This window comes from Natrix helvetica, assembly GCF_964273705.1.
Source record: "Natrix helvetica genome assembly, chromosome: 4".
Taxonomy (NCBI): Eukaryota; Metazoa; Chordata; class Lepidosauria; order Squamata; family Natricidae; genus Natrix; species Natrix helvetica.
In genome coordinates, this window is record NC_138550.1 from 129103703 (window position 1) to 129122178 (window position 18476).

The window sequence follows — 18476 nt, forward strand, 5'->3', positions numbered from 1 at the left end:
CATTGTGTCAGCAGATGAGAGAATTTCTTAGATTGTAAAACAAGCTATTCTTTCTCTTATTGTGTATTACTTAGTGACGTTGTGGGAATCTTTAAATATAGCCTTTATCCAGCACTTAGATTGAACTTCTAAAGAGTGGTGCTTTTTTCCACGCTTATGTGTCTGTCTGGGCATCTGCTCAGGGATGATTCCGTTCACATTTCTACTCTCTGTCTTCAAATTCCATAAGGTGTAGAATGTCAAGTTAGAAAGGGGCTTTTTCAAGAGGCAACTGGACTTCCTGGTTTTTCTTTCAAGACTTTTCACTTCTTATCCAATAAGTTTTTTCAGCGCTGTAGAATGTCATGTTTATAACCAATGCTCATTTTTTAAAGAACTTTATTAAGTGGAAGAAAAACACTTGCTATGTTTAAAGGAGCACAATGGAAGTTCTGTGGAGAATGATGTGGTGTACTTTACTCACCCCTGATATTTTCTGTGTGTTTGAACTGCAAGACGAGCATTTTGAAATTGTTGGTGATGATGGTCTTGAAGTTAATTTGCCAAAATTTTAGAAGATTAACGTTTTCAAATAGAACTAGTGCCCTTGCTCTCTTCGTCCCAATCAGCCTGCAGATGAAACAGCTGTAGCCTTGGAGATGCCAATCAATACTGACCAGGCTCTAGCACAGGGAAAAGGAAAGTGGGGTTCTTGCAAAGAATCTGCGCTCGATTTCTTTTTCATAAAAATAAAGGGCATTGAAGTTTAAGGAAAAGCATGGATATCACAGAGGAAGAAAAACTGTCCAGAATTGTCCTGTGTGCACAATAACCAACAAGTTGTTTCTAGAATCAAGAATCCCTCCTAAATAGATATCTTTGGCTGCTTATTTAAACCTTTTCTTTCTTGGTTGGTTAAAAAAAATATCTCTTAACAATCCCGGTAATGTTTGATTAAAAGGATCAATAATCTGATTGATTGTACTAAGCCTTGGTTTTTTTTAACCATCTCTCAACCCAACCTTCTCCAAAAGGCTAATTGAAAGTGTCATTATCTTGTATGCAATGTGAGCTGATATTCTGCTGGTTCTCCCAGAGCTCAGAATAAAGTCTACTTCTATGTTTATTTTTCTTTTCCAGGAAGAAATACTTTATTTGTGAATGGATTTCTATTTATATAATCTGATTTCAAACATGACTGAGGAAAATATATGTTATACCTTAGGAAATGAATTTATCATCTGGTCAACTTGCATTTTGGAAGGATGTGCAGGCTTTATCGTATATCCCTTAACTTTGATAGTAATTCTGATAATTTTATATTATCCCATTGTACTTACGTTTTCTCTCATTTATCTATACAATGCAATACTTTTTGTATGGAAAATAGTTGGCAATCTGCCAGATGATATCGATAGCAAGGAATGGAACAAGCCAAAGAAATTTTTGGCACTGGCAGCTAAGTGGCATGGAAAAATACTGCACAGTAAGTACATCTTAATTCATTCTTTAGACAGGAATGAGGAACTTACTATCACTCTTGGCGTCATTCTTCTGGTGAACCATAACCAGCAGTCATGTCCATCTTGGAGCTGAAACTGAATCTAACAGAATTTGAATGGAAAACAGGATATAAAGTTATGTATAATTCATTTTTGTAAAAATGCTTCAGCAACTAGTCAAGAAACTCCATTATTTCTGTGGTTGAAAAACTGGATGAAGAAGGAGTTGACTTAAGTCCTTTGGTCAGCAGAGTAATTTCAGGCATATTTTTTTTAATTAAAAAGACAAACTTTATATATAACCATAGACTACCAGAAATATTTAGGCACGTACATGTTGGGATAATTATATTCCTAAAATAACATTAGAAAAATAAATATGTATAACTTTCATGTTTAGTGGTACAAAAACATCAGAAAGCAAATATGAATGTTCCTGAGAGGAGAAAGAGGGCTATAAAATGGATCTCAAATCTTGGGAAACAATAGTACATCCCAGTGTTCTCCCCATTGGGATAAGGACCAAGCCTGGGTGTATTCGGAAGCCTTTGTCCTCTGCCCATCCCATTATTCTGACAACATATATTTTACATGTCTGTTAATAATAATTTTATATGTCTGTTAATAAAAGTAAGCAGAATACCAAAATTGCCTTTTAAAAATGTTTTACAATGGCCAAAATATCCTAAGATTGTATTGAGATATTTAAGATAAAAGATAAGCTTTTATATCAGTTTAATTGGTATGAATCTAAGTGTCGTATAGGAAATTAGAAGGAATATGTAGGCTCACAAATATAATAATACCCAAATCTCAGGAAATTGTGATTGATATTGATGTTCTGATTGACCAATGCGACAGCCTGTTGTTCCAGAAGTGACATATGATTTTAAATATTTAGCTTCACAAGTAAGCTAAGAAAGTTAAGAAAAAAGTGGTTTATCTATACAATCTTCTTTTCTTCTAGAGGAGACCTTTGTGAAACAATATTGAAGCCATTTCATTGTTCCACCATTAACAGGTTATGAGGTTTCTGGAGTAGAAAATATACCAAAAGAACCAGCGATCTTTGTTTATTACCATGGAGCCTTCTCAATCGACGTGTATTTTTTTGTCCAAAAGATATATAGACTTACTGGGAAATACATGTATTCTGTGGCGCATCATTTTCTTTTTAATCTACCAGGTAAAAAAAAAAACTATATGTTTAGTTTTAATTATTTTCAAAAGACATTGATTCAGTGACATTGGAAGTCCAATTTTTCTCCTTTAAACTCTTGGCTAAATTACAATGGTGGGGAAAAAAGTGTTTCCTTTTACATGTAAGAAGTGAATTATTTTTTTTGCAGTAGATTTTTTATTATTTTTCTCCTTCTACCACACATTACAATCATTATATCAACATTGTTTACATTGTTATATCATCATACAATGATGGCTAATGAATGTTATATATATGTACATATATATAACATTCCGCTTCTATATTTACATACTTTTATACACAGTTCTATAAATATTTATATATATATTGTTTTTCGGCTTAATTATTTTTCTTGTTTTGCAGCCGTTTATACCAATTGTTCCAAATTTCATAATATTCCGATTCTTCCTTATCCTTTAATTTCAGTGTTAATTTATCCATCTCTGCGCATTCCAAAGTTTTTTTTATCACTGATTCGTCCGAGGGGGTATTGTTTTGTTTCCAGCATTGGGCAGAAGCTATTCTAGCTATAGTTAAAAGATGTGTTAATAAATATTTAGTTTTCCTTGTATATTTCCCTTTGATTATTCCCAGCAGAAAGATTTCGGGTTTGTATTTTATTTGTTCTCCTGTAATTTCTTGCACCCATTTCCAGATTTTTGTCCAATATTTTTGTGTTTCCGGGCAGGTCCACCATATATGATAAAAAGTCCCTTGTACTTTTTTGCATTTCCAGCAGGTCGGTTTCACATTTGGGTACATTTTGGCCAGTCTTGTTGGTGGTAGATGCCAACGATAAAACATTTTGTACGTATTTTCTTTAAGTGTTGCTGATCTTGTTAATTTGTAATTTATGTTCCAAATTCTTTCCCAATCTGCTATAACCAAAAATTTTGGCCCATGCTATCATACAACCTTTAACTTTTTCTTCTTCTAATGTTATTTCCAGTAAATATTTATACATTTTCATTATGAATTTATTTTCGGGGCCAATTAAGATTTTATCTATTTGTTGAAATTCTGTATATATTCCATATTCTTTTATGTATTTTTTGTATCTTTATTGTAGTTGGAGATATGTCCACCAATATATATTCATATTATTCTCCTTTAGTTCTTGATTTGTTTTCAAATACCCTTGACTGTCTAAAATTTCACTATATCTAACCATTTTTGATAGATCTAGCGTATTGGGATGTACCATGGCTTCCATAATAGAAAGCCATGTCGGTATTTTCATATAATGATTTTCTTTAATTTTATTCCAGACATGTATCAATGCATCTCTAATATGATATCTATGAAAATATTTTTGTTTCTTTTTGCACTCTTCCCATAAGAAAAAATGCCATCCTGTTTGCAAATCATGGCTCTCTATTGATAGTATTCCTTTATTTTTTAGATTTATCCAATCTCTAATCCACGTTAATGCTGCTGCTTTGTAGTAGAGTTCCCAGTCAGAGAGTCCCATACCACCTCTGATTCTTACATCCTGTAATGCTTTCAATTTTATCCTGGCTTTCTTCCCTTGCCATATAAATTTTAATATAATCTTATTCAATTAGGTAAAAAAAATTCTCTAATTTTATGGGGATTGTTTGAAATAAGTATAGAATTCTCGGTAGTGCATTCATTTTTATCGTTGCTATTTTCCCTAATATTGATAATTGTAATTTCCCCCAAATTTCTAGATCTTTCTTTATTTGTTGCACTAGTTTTGTTTAATTATTTTCTCTTATAGCTGAGCATTTTGCAGTCTTTGTCACCTGCAGTCCTATTATTCTTTCTATTTCTTTATTTTGTTCTTCTTTCAGATGTTTAGTTATCATTTTAGTCTTTTATCTATTGATCTTTAATCCTGCTACATCTCCATATTTTCCTATTTCTCTCATTAGGCTATTTCCTGTTTCTAGTGGGTCTTCTAAAATAAATACCACATCATCTGCAAAGGCCTGAATTTTATACTCCACTTTTTAAATTTTGGTTCCTCTTATCTCCGAATTTTGTCTAATTCTTAATAGACTTTCAAGCATCAGAATAAAGAGCAGAAGTGATAATGTGCAACCCTGCCTTACTCCCTTTGTTATTTTAAAGAACTCTGTACTTTCCCCGTTTAGTATTGTCTTTGGCCTTTGGGTGGAGTATATTGTTTCTATTAATCTTTCATATTGGTCTCCTAGGTTGATATTCTTAATTTGTTGTTTCATAAATTCCCAATTTAGATTATCAAATGCCTTCTATGCATCCAGAAAGACAAGTGCCACTTGTTTCTCTGGATGCACTTCATAATATTCTAGGATATTTGCTATTATTCTAGTATTATTTCTGATTTGTCTTGTTGGGAGAAATCCGTTTTGGTCTTAATGTATATACTCATTTAATATTCTTTTCAGTCTCTCCGCTATTATTGTTGTAAATATTTTATAGTCTGCATTCAACAATGAGATTGGTCTGTAATTTTGAATCTGTTTTTTATCTGTACCTTCTTTATATATTAATGTAATGTGTGCTTCCCTCCATGAATGTATTTTTGCTTTCGTCAATGCCTCGTTGTACATTTCCAACATCAAGGGTTCTATTGATTCATTCAAATCGTCTATTATTTTATACCATTCTGCTGGGAATTCATCTGGGCCTGGTGTTTTATTATTTTTCTGTTTCTAAATCGCTTGTTTCATTTCCATTTTTGTTATTTTTTTTTTGACAGCATTTCTTTCATATCTTCTGTTATTGGTGCGATTTCTTCTCTATTTAAATATTCTTTTATTTGTTTTCCATCTACTTGTTCTCCTTTATATAGCTTATCAAAATACTTATATGCAATCTTTTTCTTCCCTTCCATTGTATGTTGTAGTTCACCAGTTTCCTCTTGAAGTTGATATATTAGTCTTTTTTCTCTTTCCTTTCTCAATCTGTATGACAGCCACCTCCCTGGTTTATTTGCTTGCTCAAAGAAGTTTTGTTTTGTTAGTTTTAGATCCTTTACCATTTCTTCCTGAACTAATATATTTAATATATGTTTTGCTAACATCCAATCCTTTCTAATTTTGTCATTTTGTGGCTTATTTTGTAGTTCTATTTCTAAATTTTTAATTTCCTTCTCTAATATCTTCTGTTGTGCCCATTTTTCTTTTTGCTGAATATGCTATAATAATTCCACGGGAGTAAGCTTTCATAGTGTCCCATAAATTTTGTATTGATGTCTGTTCTTTTGTGTTTTCCTTAAGAAATAGCTCCAATTCATTTCTACATTTTTGAATAAATTCTTTTTCTTTTAATCTTTGCAAATTTAATGTCCACCTTCGTCTAGTTTTTTTCCTCCCTTTCGAAATTATTTTAATGGGATTGTGGTCTGCCCAGGTATTTGGTAGTATTTCAATTGTATGTATTTCTGCCCCAATTTCCCCATTCATCCATGCCATATCGATCCGTGACCAAGATTGTGGTGGGTTAGAGTAAAAAGTAAATTGTTTTTTTTTTCTGGTTCCCTTTTTCTACAAATACCTATCAAGTTTACGTAATCATTTTTGCTGTCTAATATGGCATTGTAATCTCCTATTATGCAGATATTTCTCACTCCAATTTCTCTAATTTTTTCATGTAATTTTTCTACTTACTTATTTAGATAGATAGATAGATAGATAGATAGATAGATAGATAGATAGATAGATGATAGATAGATATTAATTTAAATACTTTTTTATAAATACTTATTTACAGATATTATAGATATTATATATAGATTTATATTATTAATGCAGTCAGCTCATTCACCACTTTTTCTTTTAGTTCTTTAAGTTACTTTCTTTCAGTCTTTATAAATTTGTCCACGTTCTTCTAAATGATTTCAGTACAGCTGTTGCATCAGCCTCCTCTTCCGTTTCGTTCTTCTCTTCTCTTCCTAATTAATGGCCATCAGCTGCTGCTCACCAGTATAATATAGTTCTCCAAGACCTCCCTCTAACTCGATTTCTGTGAATAATTTTTTTAGATCTTCTTTTGCAGGACTAAATCGGTTGATTGCACTCCACTACTTTGTTCATCCTACAAGAGAACAGAGTGTAGACATTTTGAAGCAAGGGCACCAGTTGATAGTTGCACCAGGAGGACTGCGAGAACAGAACTATGGAAATAACCATTACGAACTAATATGGGGAAAACGGAAAGGATTTGCTCATACAGCTATAAATGCAAAAGTGGTGAGCTACTTGTCATTACATCCTTTTACTACTGTGGCTGTTAATTGCAATATGTATTTGTAAAAGCTATGCTTCCATTTCATACCATATATTTATACTTTACCTATTTGTAAATGAAATGACACCCCCAATCAGATTTGACAGACCAGGAATTGGCAAAATTGTCCTCTGTGATGCTCCAAAAATTTGGTTTCTTTACACGTACTTCTATTATCCATATCTGTCGCTTTCGTATAATATTTATGGCTTCTTTAAATTGATGACATTTTCCATTAATATAGTGTTTCCCTATTCATATTATTATTTTCTCTTCTTTCCTTTTTGTTATTCACATGCTACCGATATCCCTCATCTACACACTCAATGTTCACTGGTACCGTAGATAATTGCCACTGCAAGGGCCTAATTGGTTGAGGAATACTTATCTTCTTTTATAAGCCAAACTCGCAGGATTATGAACCAAAATGCCAAATAACAATGCCAAAAAGGCTTTGGAAATATCAGGACTTTAGAAATCCTTGTAGCCAATTTCTTTGACATTCAAATCATTCATATTCCTGAGAAGAATCTATGTCTTTCAGAAAAATAAGTATACTCCTTTGAATTGGCATATTTCTGCCTCCACATATGAACTAGTGAAAGAAAAGTTTTGGCAATTTGCCTTCAGTGATTTTCATATTCTTCTGAGATGTTCTGTCCCATTGTGGTGAGATCACTCCATTCTAATCCCTCATTTAACACCAAATTTTATAAGATGGAGCCATTGATCACTCCATATGTAATTAATAAAACAACATTTTCTTGTCCCTTGGATTATAAATTCTGAGATGAAAGTCTTTGATCTACCATATCTGTTAGATACTGAAAATGAAAATAGGCTCCACCAAGCTGCTCCATTTTGGTGGGACAATACTTCAAGCTGATTTGCTGAGACAACTGACAGCTCCCTATAAAAGGGCAAGCTGTCAGGCAGGTCAGTGTTGATTCTGTATATAGTTTGCTGAATGAAGAACTGTTGTTGTCACTAAAGCCTGGGTCCTATCTCCTCCATTTTCCGTATCTAACATTGGGGATGAGGATAGGATTGGAAGATAACTAAGCAGCAAAAAGAGCTGACTACACGATCCAGCATCCCAGTCAGAGCAATCAACATAGGGCGCCGAGTCGCCATTTTGAGCGGCAAATTCAAAGTTACCTTGGCCTGTCACAATGATGAGGTATGCCCCACTAGGTCCCTACGATCCAGCCACAGAGCACTGGGACTCCTGTATGATGAGATTCAATAGCTTCATGTAGTCCAATGACCTTCTCAGCCTATCGGAGTTATTGTGGCCCCAAGGTGTTTGACACCACAAAGTCACTCTCCAAGCCAAGTCCGGTACGGACGGTTGCAGGGTCAGTGCTGCAGAACACCTTAAAGATCGTCATCACCACCGCTCCTCATCAGAACCATGGCCTGGAGCTGTACAGGAAGCCTGCTCAGGTGGGGGGGAGGGAGGGAAGCCTGGGTCTGCCCATCTTCGCCATCGCCACGCCTTCCCCCCTGGTATGGCATGCCCGTGTATCACCCCCTTGCGCTGCCCCCGCTTTTGGCACAGGAGCCCAAAAATGTTCGCCATAACAGATCTAAGTTCATGAAGTGGCACGAATTCAACTTGCAGAACCAAAGAGAATGGGAGACCATCAACCAGGATTTCGCAGTGCTTCAAAAGGCCATGACATATTGTGAATTTAGAGACTTGGACGAGTTGCTGTTCGATTAAATCATCTGTAGAGTGAGGGGTGTCAACCTGAGGCCAGAGCAATGGAATCGTCAACCAAATCTACTGAAAATATTCCAGAAGTTGAGTTCAAACTACATTTAATAAGAAAGATGCTGAGTGCAATTAGGTGAATGAGATTCAGGATTGAAGAAAGAATGAAGGACAGTTCAGCATGTCAGAAGATTAGTTCAAACTACATATAGTAAGCAACTGCTGCAGTGTTTAAAAATCTCAGAAGAAAATATCTGAAAGGAAGTCAAAAGTTGCAATGATCTTAGCAACATAGATTGTGAATATTATTTTCTCAAAGTGATTTTTTAATATATTCAGTTCATGTCCCAACAATACATTTCATTCCTTTCATGTACAGGGACTGAAACAGTCTCATTATTTCTTTCTTTTCTTTCTTCTAGCTAATTGTTCCTGTGTTTACACAAAATATTAGAGAAGCATATGTATCATATGGAAATATAAGTAAGTAAACCTTTAGGTATTCTCAGGAATATTATTACTTATAAGGCTGTAGATCTATGCATCTGCATCTTTGCCTACTGTCTTTAATTTTGAAGATACTTAGCTCAATCATCAGAGCTTTGCTGGAAAACCTGATTCTAATTTTCTAACCCTTTTAAAATTTAAGTTTAACTTTGCAAATTGTAGGGCTCAAACATGGGAGCCAAACATTCCCCACTTCAACTGGAAAACCTTTACTTTACTATGTTCCAATACTGCTACTAAAATGCGAGTATTTAAATATAGGATTCTAAAAAGACTAATACATAACTCTTTGCAGACTGATGCTAATATGCGTTTCTGAAATTTTCTAAATCTTGTACCCAGGAACAATGAGATGGTTATATGAGCGAACACGATGGATCGCTTTTCCATTATATGGAATGTTTCCAGTTAAACTTATAACCCATATTGGAAAACCAATTCCATATGATCCAAATATATCTGCTGAAAAATTAGCTGAAAAAGTAAGTATTACAAGGGAATAAAATACCTAACTGTGAGTGTAAGACTATTATCCATTCATCCATCATCCATCCATCACTGATTAAAGATCACTTATTCAAATTATTCAACATTGCTAGCTGTATGCCTAAATGAAAACATTCATCAAATTGCCATCACAAGTAAAACTCTAAGAACTGCAGCAAATAGCTACACCTTCTAGGTTGTCTTCAATGGCAGCTTCACATAGAATAAATGAACACATTTTGGGAAATTACAAAGGCAGGAGTCACTGTCTGAGGACCTAGTCTAAGAATAGGTATAGCTTTCATATCTGTTGAAGACTGTTTAGGCACAATGTCAATCACTTATTCGAGCAGATGCTGTAGTTCAGAAGAACCCCAATTGCATACTAACTTCTTTTGGATGGTTGCAACCATGTCAAGATCAGTAGGCAGAATTTTCATATAATCAAATGATTTCAGTATAATAATGCATCTGACTTCCATGTTCAGTTTGTAATGCTGGTAAATATCACTGCATTAATGATATGAGGCTCCAGATTGTTGAATGACAAAGTGATTCAATTCAGTCACATTTATAGAATTTATAGCCCTTAGTGCACGTTTCCATATATCATGCCTCTTTATTTCTCTGATCAATGGAATGGAACATCTTTTCCTTATAGAAGAAATGGGCTGGACACCGAATGCAAGAGGTTAGCTCAGCTGCAATATTTAGAGGGTCACATAGCGTATAAAGTCATAAAATTCCTTTGGGATATGTACGTTCTGAAAAACCAGATATTGTGACATATATGATTTAACCCAAAGAAAAAATGTGATTTATCTGATTATGTACAGTATGGCATCAGTAGGAATAGAAAAAAAATCTTTGTCATAAATTGGAATTTTACATACATAGTATGTTTAAATATCTTCTATAGAACAATCAATAATTTTTAGTTCTGAAATGTTCTCTCTATAATTCCTGAAGCATAAATCTAATTAAATCACTTTTTTCTTTCTTTTCCGCACCCCACCCCACACCACATCACTCCATCTCTCCAACAGACTCAAAGGGCAATAGAGGCTTTACGGGACAAACACCAGGAAATCCCAGGAAGCATATTGCATGCTCTTAGGCAACGCTTTAAGACACATAACAAAGATAAACAGTGATATAACAACAATCATCTTTGTAGAAAATATATATATATCTTCAGATAATATATGTGTAGTTTTCTCTGAGGTATTTTATTAAAATATATGAAGAGGAAAGATTGTGATGGGAATGAATATTGGTTAATTTCAATGTGTTTAAATCCCCAACATCAGAATAAATGTAATTTGAAAATATCAAAGCATTATATGATGATCATACCGCACTCTTATGAATTCTGTTTGAATCATCCTTGTCATGTCACACTTGTTGAAGAAGTTAGTTAAAGAGATCACCGTTGGCCAAGGGCACCCAGTTGGGGGCACCTTCATGTTCCTTCTCTCGAATGCAGAGTTGCTAACCTCCAATTCAGTGTCCTAACCATGAGAACCACTGTTTTACAAGAAATCCCAGTGAACTTCAAATGACTGGATGAGATCTGTTATTCCGATCTTCAAAAGGCAGAAAGGAAAATGCAAGAAATATAAACCAGTCACTCTGACTTCCATACTCTGGAATTTTTAGACTACATATTGTAATCATGAAAATGTTTATCATTCAACATAACTACAAGAAACCTGACTTGTCTTATTTATTTATTTTCAGACAGTAGACTGTAAGAATTTTGTAAAGATAATATATCTTAATATTGGTACAAAGCAGCAGAAAGAGTACTTCATTCTGACCAGCAGATTACTAATACTGTGTTTTTCCGAAAATACAACATGTCCTGATAATAGGGACATGCCACATTTTTCTGGTGGGCAAAAATATAAGCCCTCCCCCTCAAATAAGCCCCCTGGACAAACCCCCCCATCTCTGGCCAGGCAGAGTGCCGCTCACCAACCTAGTGGTATCCCGAACTTGCCAAGCCGCAGGAACCGGGGGGAGATGCAAAGGTGATCACGTTGCTTGGTGCCTTCAAGATACCGCTAGGTCTGTGAGCAGCGCTATGACCAGTTGAAGAGGGGGTTGCCGGGCAGCTCGGGCACAGCCTCAGGGGGCAAATGGCTGTGTTGCGCTGTCATACCAGTGCAACACAACAGCCATGAAGCGACCACGCTCACAACCAGCCACACGGCAAGCCCCCTTTTCAGACAGGCAAAGTGTCATTCACTGACCGAGGGGCATCGCCAAGCCGCGTAAGTGCCTATTTGCTGCCGCCTGGGTCCCGTGGCTTGGCGCCTTTGAAATGCCAGTGAATGGTGCTCTGCATGGCCGGAGAGGGCGATTGCACGAGCAACTGTACCGCTCTCTCTCTCTCTGCACTCCCAGCCTCACCATGCCCTGCTCCAGCTCTCTGCAGAAGAAGAGCACCTCTGCTGCCACCGCCACATAACTTTTTCGGTGCTTCCAAACCAAGTCTTCCGGCAGTGGCTGCTCTGGACATACGCTCTATCGTTGTACGCTCTGCCAACAGGTGTCCCACTGGCATTTTGAAGGTGCCAACCCACGGGAGCCGGACGGCAGCAAACAGGCGCTCATTGGCTTGGCGATACCCCTAGGTCAGTGAATGGTGCTGTGCCCGGATGCAAAGGAGGTTTGCCGGGTGGCTGCTCGTGAGTGTGGCTGCTTCATGGCTACTGTATTGCACTGCTGCGACAGAGCAACACAGCCATTCGCCCATGAGGTTGTGCCCGGCTCTTTGGGAGCCCTCTTGTAATATAGCAGCTGCCAGACAACCCCAAAACAATAAACCCTCCCCTCATAATAAAGCCCAAGCCATATTTTGTGAGTAAAAAGAAAATAATACCCTGTCTTATTTTTGGAAACATAGTATATAGGTGGCATGGAGACTAACTGGCTGCACTAGCAACTTGAAAATTGTCCATCACTCATCAAAGTTGACTGAAACTTTGAGTACGAACATACAAGATTTAATTGAGACTCCTGTACTTTTTTCAAGTATTAATTACTTAGATCTGGGATGTAAATCTCAATTTCATTAAGGGCCGCATCAGGGTTGGTTTTGACCTTTTGGGGCCGGGGTGGGTGTGGCCAGCTTGACGTCAATTGTCTCAGGGGACATCTGTGGTGGCCCAAGAACTCTGCCAGATAAAACGGGTCCTTGTAAGCTTTCCTTTTGGCTCCAATGGTCTCCTGCAACTGTCTGCCAGTGAAAACAGTGTCTTGCAGAACTTTGCGCTGCCCTCCCAAATTCCATTTTCACTGGCATAGGTGCTGCAGGCCATCCTTCACTATTTCCAGGGTGGTCCTGTGGGGCAGATCTAAGAACCCTGCGGGCCAGATCCTCCTCCCAGGTCTTGAGTTTTACACCCCTGACTTAGAGGAAGAGTGCTTATCAAATTTACAAATAACCTAAAGTGGGTCGGATAATTAATACCTAGAAGACATAACACATTTCACAACAATTAGATACAGAAATAGCTGAATATGTAGATTTAAATAAAAATGTATGCAATTAAGAAGCAGAATTCACAATCACAGCATATCTGGCATAGTAATAGTAATTAATTCCAAAAATGGGTGGGCAGACTGCACTTGGCTACAAACTGACTCTAAGACAAGATACTGTAAATTACTTCCTTACAAGGAAGTAACAGGCAGTGGAGAGAAAGAAGAGCTGTTTAACTCGTTCTTTGCATCAGTCTTCACGCAACAAGAAACTATATGAAAGTGATACAAAACAAATGATTGAAACATACTGATGATTTTGTGTTCAACTCAAAACTGCTAATACTTATGTAAATGTTGATATTTTTCTATCTTTGTTTGTAAAAGTTGCAAGACCTGGGGGGGGGCTTCTCCCCCCCACACGATGTAGCTGTCAAAATGTTTTATAACCCTATAACCCCTTTTCCTTGTAAATTTTTAAAAACTAATAAAAAATTTGAACAATAGAAAAATAACGAAATAAAAGTTAAATAAACAAAAAAAAAATTAAGAGAGAACACCTGTTGTATCTTGCTGAATACAAATCACTGGAACATCACGGATTACATCCCAGAGTTCTAAAGGAGCTGATTTTAGAACCATTGTACCACATCTTTCAAAAATCCTGGAGCACACAGAAACTACCAGAGGACTGGAAAAGAGCTTACGTGGTTTCCATCTTCAAAAAAAAGGGGGGGGAGAGGAAACAGTCCCAGGAGACTATAGACCAGAATGGAAACTTTATGGGGCAAACACCAGAAATTTCCTGGGAGCATATTGCATGCCCTTAGACAAGACATATAACATAAAGTGATATAACAACCATGATCTTGTAGATTATGTATGTATGTCATGTATGTATATTTAATATACAAAACTTTATTATTTAAATTTAAGAGGATTTAAAATTTGCATCTCAGCTATATAGTCTTGATACCAAAACCTGGTTTGTGTAGCTAAGAATGTCTAAAATTACTAAATCTTTTTGACAAAGTTTTACAAAGTTGCAGCAATGATTAATTCGAACAGGGGTGTCAAACTCAAGACCCGGGAGCTGGAGTCGGACCACAGGATGCTCAGATCTGACCTAAGGAGCCACCCTCGGAATAGCAAAGGACCAACCCACAGTGCTTCTGCCAGTGAAAACAGAGGTTGAAAGGGCTGCTAGGGGTCCACATAAGTTCCATTTTTTATTGGCAGAGGGTTGCAGGAGGCCATCACAGCTGGAAACACAGCTTGTGAGAGCAGTGTATTCTCCCCTGCTGAGTTTCATTTTTGCTGGCAAAAAGTTGCAGAAGGCCATCGCAGCCAAAAACAGAACTCAGGATCCCGATTTCTCTGGCAAACTGCTTGGGACACCACAGGCATCACTGACATGAGTGATGTCAAGCTGGCAATACCCACCCCACCCACAAGCACCTTATCTCCAAAATTACAAAAAAGTTTGCAAAGTTTTACAAAGTTTCAGCAATGATTAATTAGAATTGTGGTGTTGGAGCCAGCAGCGGGATACTTAGATCTGGCCTGTGGCGCCAACCTAGAAACAGTAAAAGACCATTCCGCAGTGATTCTGTCAGTGAAAAAAAATCTTTTGAGGGATGCATGTGGACCACCCCGAGCTCTGTTTTTGCTGGCACAGGGTTGCAGGACGCCATCACAGCTGGAAATCGAGCTTTGGACCCTGTTTTCTCTGGCAATGCACTTGGTCCACCACAGGCATCCCCGACATGAGGGATATTCAGCTGCCCAAGCCCATCCTGGCTACAGACCATCCCCGTTCCAAACTTTCTGCACGACCGGGCCTGTTTTCACAAAGAATGGAATACACAAAAGGGGGTATGCAGAGGCTTTGGAGGCGTATAGAGTGCTCCTGAGGGCCAGGTAGAGCAAAAATGTTTGATTAATTTACCTCTTCAAAATCTGGGTGCTTTTTATACTCTGTAGTGTCTTATATTCTGAAAAATAGGACAGATATTTGGAAGAGGCCATCACAGCTGGAAACAGAGCTAGGGACCCAGTTTTTCCTGGCAGAGCACTCAAGCCACCACTGGCTTCCCCAACATGAGTGACGCTGAGCTATATGCATCTTATTGTCTGAAAAATATGGTAGGTATTTGGAACACGCCGTGCCCCACCATGATGTCCTATTATATTATACAAAATGTAAAAGTATGTATTGGGATCTAGAAATTGTTTGTAGAACACAATGTTAGGAGTCTAATGGTAGTGTAATCTTTGGCTTACTTACAGCATAACTACTGTTCTGTGGCTTCATGCTGATTACAGAAACAGTGATACAAAGGCCAATTCTTCAAGCCACGCCCAAACTCTCTTGTCAAGATGTAGCCTTGGGAAAAGGGATCAACATTATTTAGTGCTCATAACAAAATTCACTTTCAACATAATATTGTGGAAAAAGAACATGAATATTTCATCCAACCATAAAAAATTATCTTTCTATTAAATGAAGACTATCAGAAAGAAGAGCAAAGTAATAGAAAGGACACACCTAAACATTGACTAAGAACTTAGGGACAAGTTACACATATTCCTTTTTCAACATTGTGTAACTTATGTTGGTTTTCACATCCAGTAACTGTTGCGGAGTGTTGGGTAAGCGATCACAGGCAACTAGGTTAGATTGATCTGAACAGACCAACTTACCTGTGTAGATACCAACCATAGCCAATTTCAACTTCTGAAGATGGCAGTCACAGTTGCCATAGAAATGTCAGGCCATTTGTTGTCTAGACCACAGTCGCTAAACCCTGATATTCAACACTGCTTCTTTTCTGTAACCTAACTCCATTCAAACTCTGAATCGGTGAAGATATTGCCTTATTCATTATCAGTTGCTACAGGAGTTTAACACCCACTGAAACTCTGAATTTTTGGATTGGTCACTGCAGAATAAATGTTTATTCCTGCTAGAATTAGTTGAATCTTGTTACTGTTTTCCTTCTGGAGCTGTGTGATTGGTTTGGGACACCTTGCACCCACCTGAAACTTTCTGAAGGTGTTTCATTAGCCATCTCCTTTTCTTCTCATTTTCCCCTTTTGCCACAACAGAGAAACAAAGGCAAATGGAACTGTGTATGGCTGGGAAATTGTCATAAGATCAGACAGAGCCACTTTTCATATCACTTGGGCCAATATGGTCTAAGCTGTGCTCTTTATAAGGTAGATGTGAAGCTTCCAAGGAATGCCTTGGAAGTTTGATGATAAGCCATATTTTGAGATTGCCTATGACCACTTATATCGGGTTATAGGACTATGAATATTGCTAAGCTGTAGATAGTAACTAAGGAAGTTTAGAGTTTTCTGTATTTTTCTCTTTTTCTATCTTTGTCATATCCTTCATATCCAGTTTTGTAATGGATATGAATCATGGAAAGGTGACATTTTCAAGGCCTTTAATTAGGTCTTAAACTCACCCGCATAAGTGGCAGCATTCTAACCACTATCCAATCCAATCACTGAATATATTGGGAAAACACTCAAAAGGAACTCTGTGCACATTAGGGTACTCTTCACCCAAATTTGCAATAGCAAAAAAATACTACTAGTATACAATGTTATCTTGCCTTTGTCGTCATTTTTATGATTCCTGCCAGATTATTCAACTCGGCTGCTGAGAAAAGGAATTTGTGCAGCTTCTGAGTTCCACTTAGTAGCAATTTGCCAATTTGAATAATGACATATGGAAGGGAAAGAGGAAATTTATTCAGGGAATGAGGTTGATAAGTTATTGAGTGGTTAATGAGGTTAAAGAAGGAAAGCACATTTGTCACCAGTGGGAGGAGATAATTGGTAGAGAAGGACTGCCAGCTAATGGACAATCCCACAGTTTACCTGCAAATGGAAAAACCCATCTGTCTACCTACACAGTAAAGAAACCCATCTACTTCTGCTGATTGTTATGCCAACCTCTCTAGAGTTCTACAATGGAACTGTCAAAATGAGTTGGTAAAAGATCAGATCAGTCAGGACAGGGATGGCTAACCTTTTTGCCATCGCGTGGAAAATGGGAGGGGGGACATTTCAGGGGGGTCCTGTGTGGGTATGCCCATACCCATAATTCTATATGTACAGGCCCCCATGCATGTGCGCGTGATGACCGCCATGCATGTGTACATGACACCCACCCTCTCCCCGTTTTTGACCCGTTCGGGACTGGACTTCCAGGTTGTCCATGGGGCTGTTTTTCACTCTCGGGAGACTTCTGAAGGCTTCAGGGAAGCCTCTGGAGGATGAAAAACAGCCCTAAGGGCAAAACGAAGGTTCGGGAACAGTTGCTGAATTTCCCGTTTGCTTGTTGGGTTGTTTATCAATTTCCAGAGGCTTCAGGGAGCCTTCACATGGCGACAAACGGCTGAAAATGAAGCCTGAAGGCTGAAGTCAGGCCGCGCTGGAGCTGACAGGGCAAATGGTTTCGTGTGCCGCCTTTGGCACATGGGTGATAGGTTTGCCATCACAGAGATAGGATATCTTCACTATAGAACAAAACATCAGCTGTCCAAATATGTAGCTATTTCCTCCACTCAACCATGCTTCTCCATGACATCCCAGTCAACTATTGTCTCTACCTCTTTCCCCTTGTAAGGATAACAGGGCATCAGCAGAGACTGTTTCTATTTATACTAACAATCTTCTTTTTCTTGATCCTCATTTATTTACTTATGGATTTCCTAAGTTTATTTAGCTGCCCATCTCACCTTTGTGACTTTCAATGGCATAGAAAATTTTAAACAAACATTACCACAATGACTACAACAAAATCATTTTAAAACGAAACATCTTTTTAAATCCATATAATTTTGGGATGCGGCATTCAGTTTGCCTATCAATGCAGCCACTTTCCAGCTTCCATATACACATTCCCAAAGTCAATCTGACTCTAGGCTGATTTAGAGTTGCACAACTGCCATTGCCACAGACCTGAAAGGGTCAAATGGATAAGTGGAGGTTGGAAAGAGCTGCAGATGGGCCAATACAAATACTTCCCAAACCCAATTGAACGATGTGTGGAGAAGCTAACCATGCATGGAAATGTGCTGACAATGTAACACAGTTGAACAACAGACACATATATTCCCTCATGTTCAGTGCTGGAGAAATCTGTTCTTCTTCTGGGTCCCATCAGATGATATACCTTTGTGGATAGGACCCACAAAATGCCCTCCCTACATCAGATTAGATAGATAAGATCATAGGCCCCGAAAGGGACTCATGGCCGAGGACTCATATAAATCTGTCTCTGCTGAACAAAGTGGATTAAACACAGTCACCAGGAATGAATGAATGAATGAATGAATAT

The 18476-nt window shown here is 37.6% G+C and overlaps 1 protein-coding gene across 1 annotated transcript; it reads left to right on the plus strand.

Moving 5' to 3' along the window:
- Positions 1-1140: 1140 nt before the first annotated feature.
- LOC309392128 (DGAT1/2-independent enzyme synthesizing storage lipids-like) lies at positions 1141-10785 on the plus strand (the record flags this gene model as incomplete). The annotated part of the gene is made up of 6 exons (XM_081953121.1): positions 1141-1465; positions 2503-2667; positions 6691-6884; positions 9061-9121; positions 9488-9627; positions 10678-10785. The coding sequence occupies 6 exons, from the start codon at positions 1141-1143 to the stop codon at positions 10783-10785; spliced, it is 993 nt and encodes a 330-aa protein (XP_081809247.1).
- Between the last annotated feature and the right edge of the window lie 7691 nt (positions 10786-18476).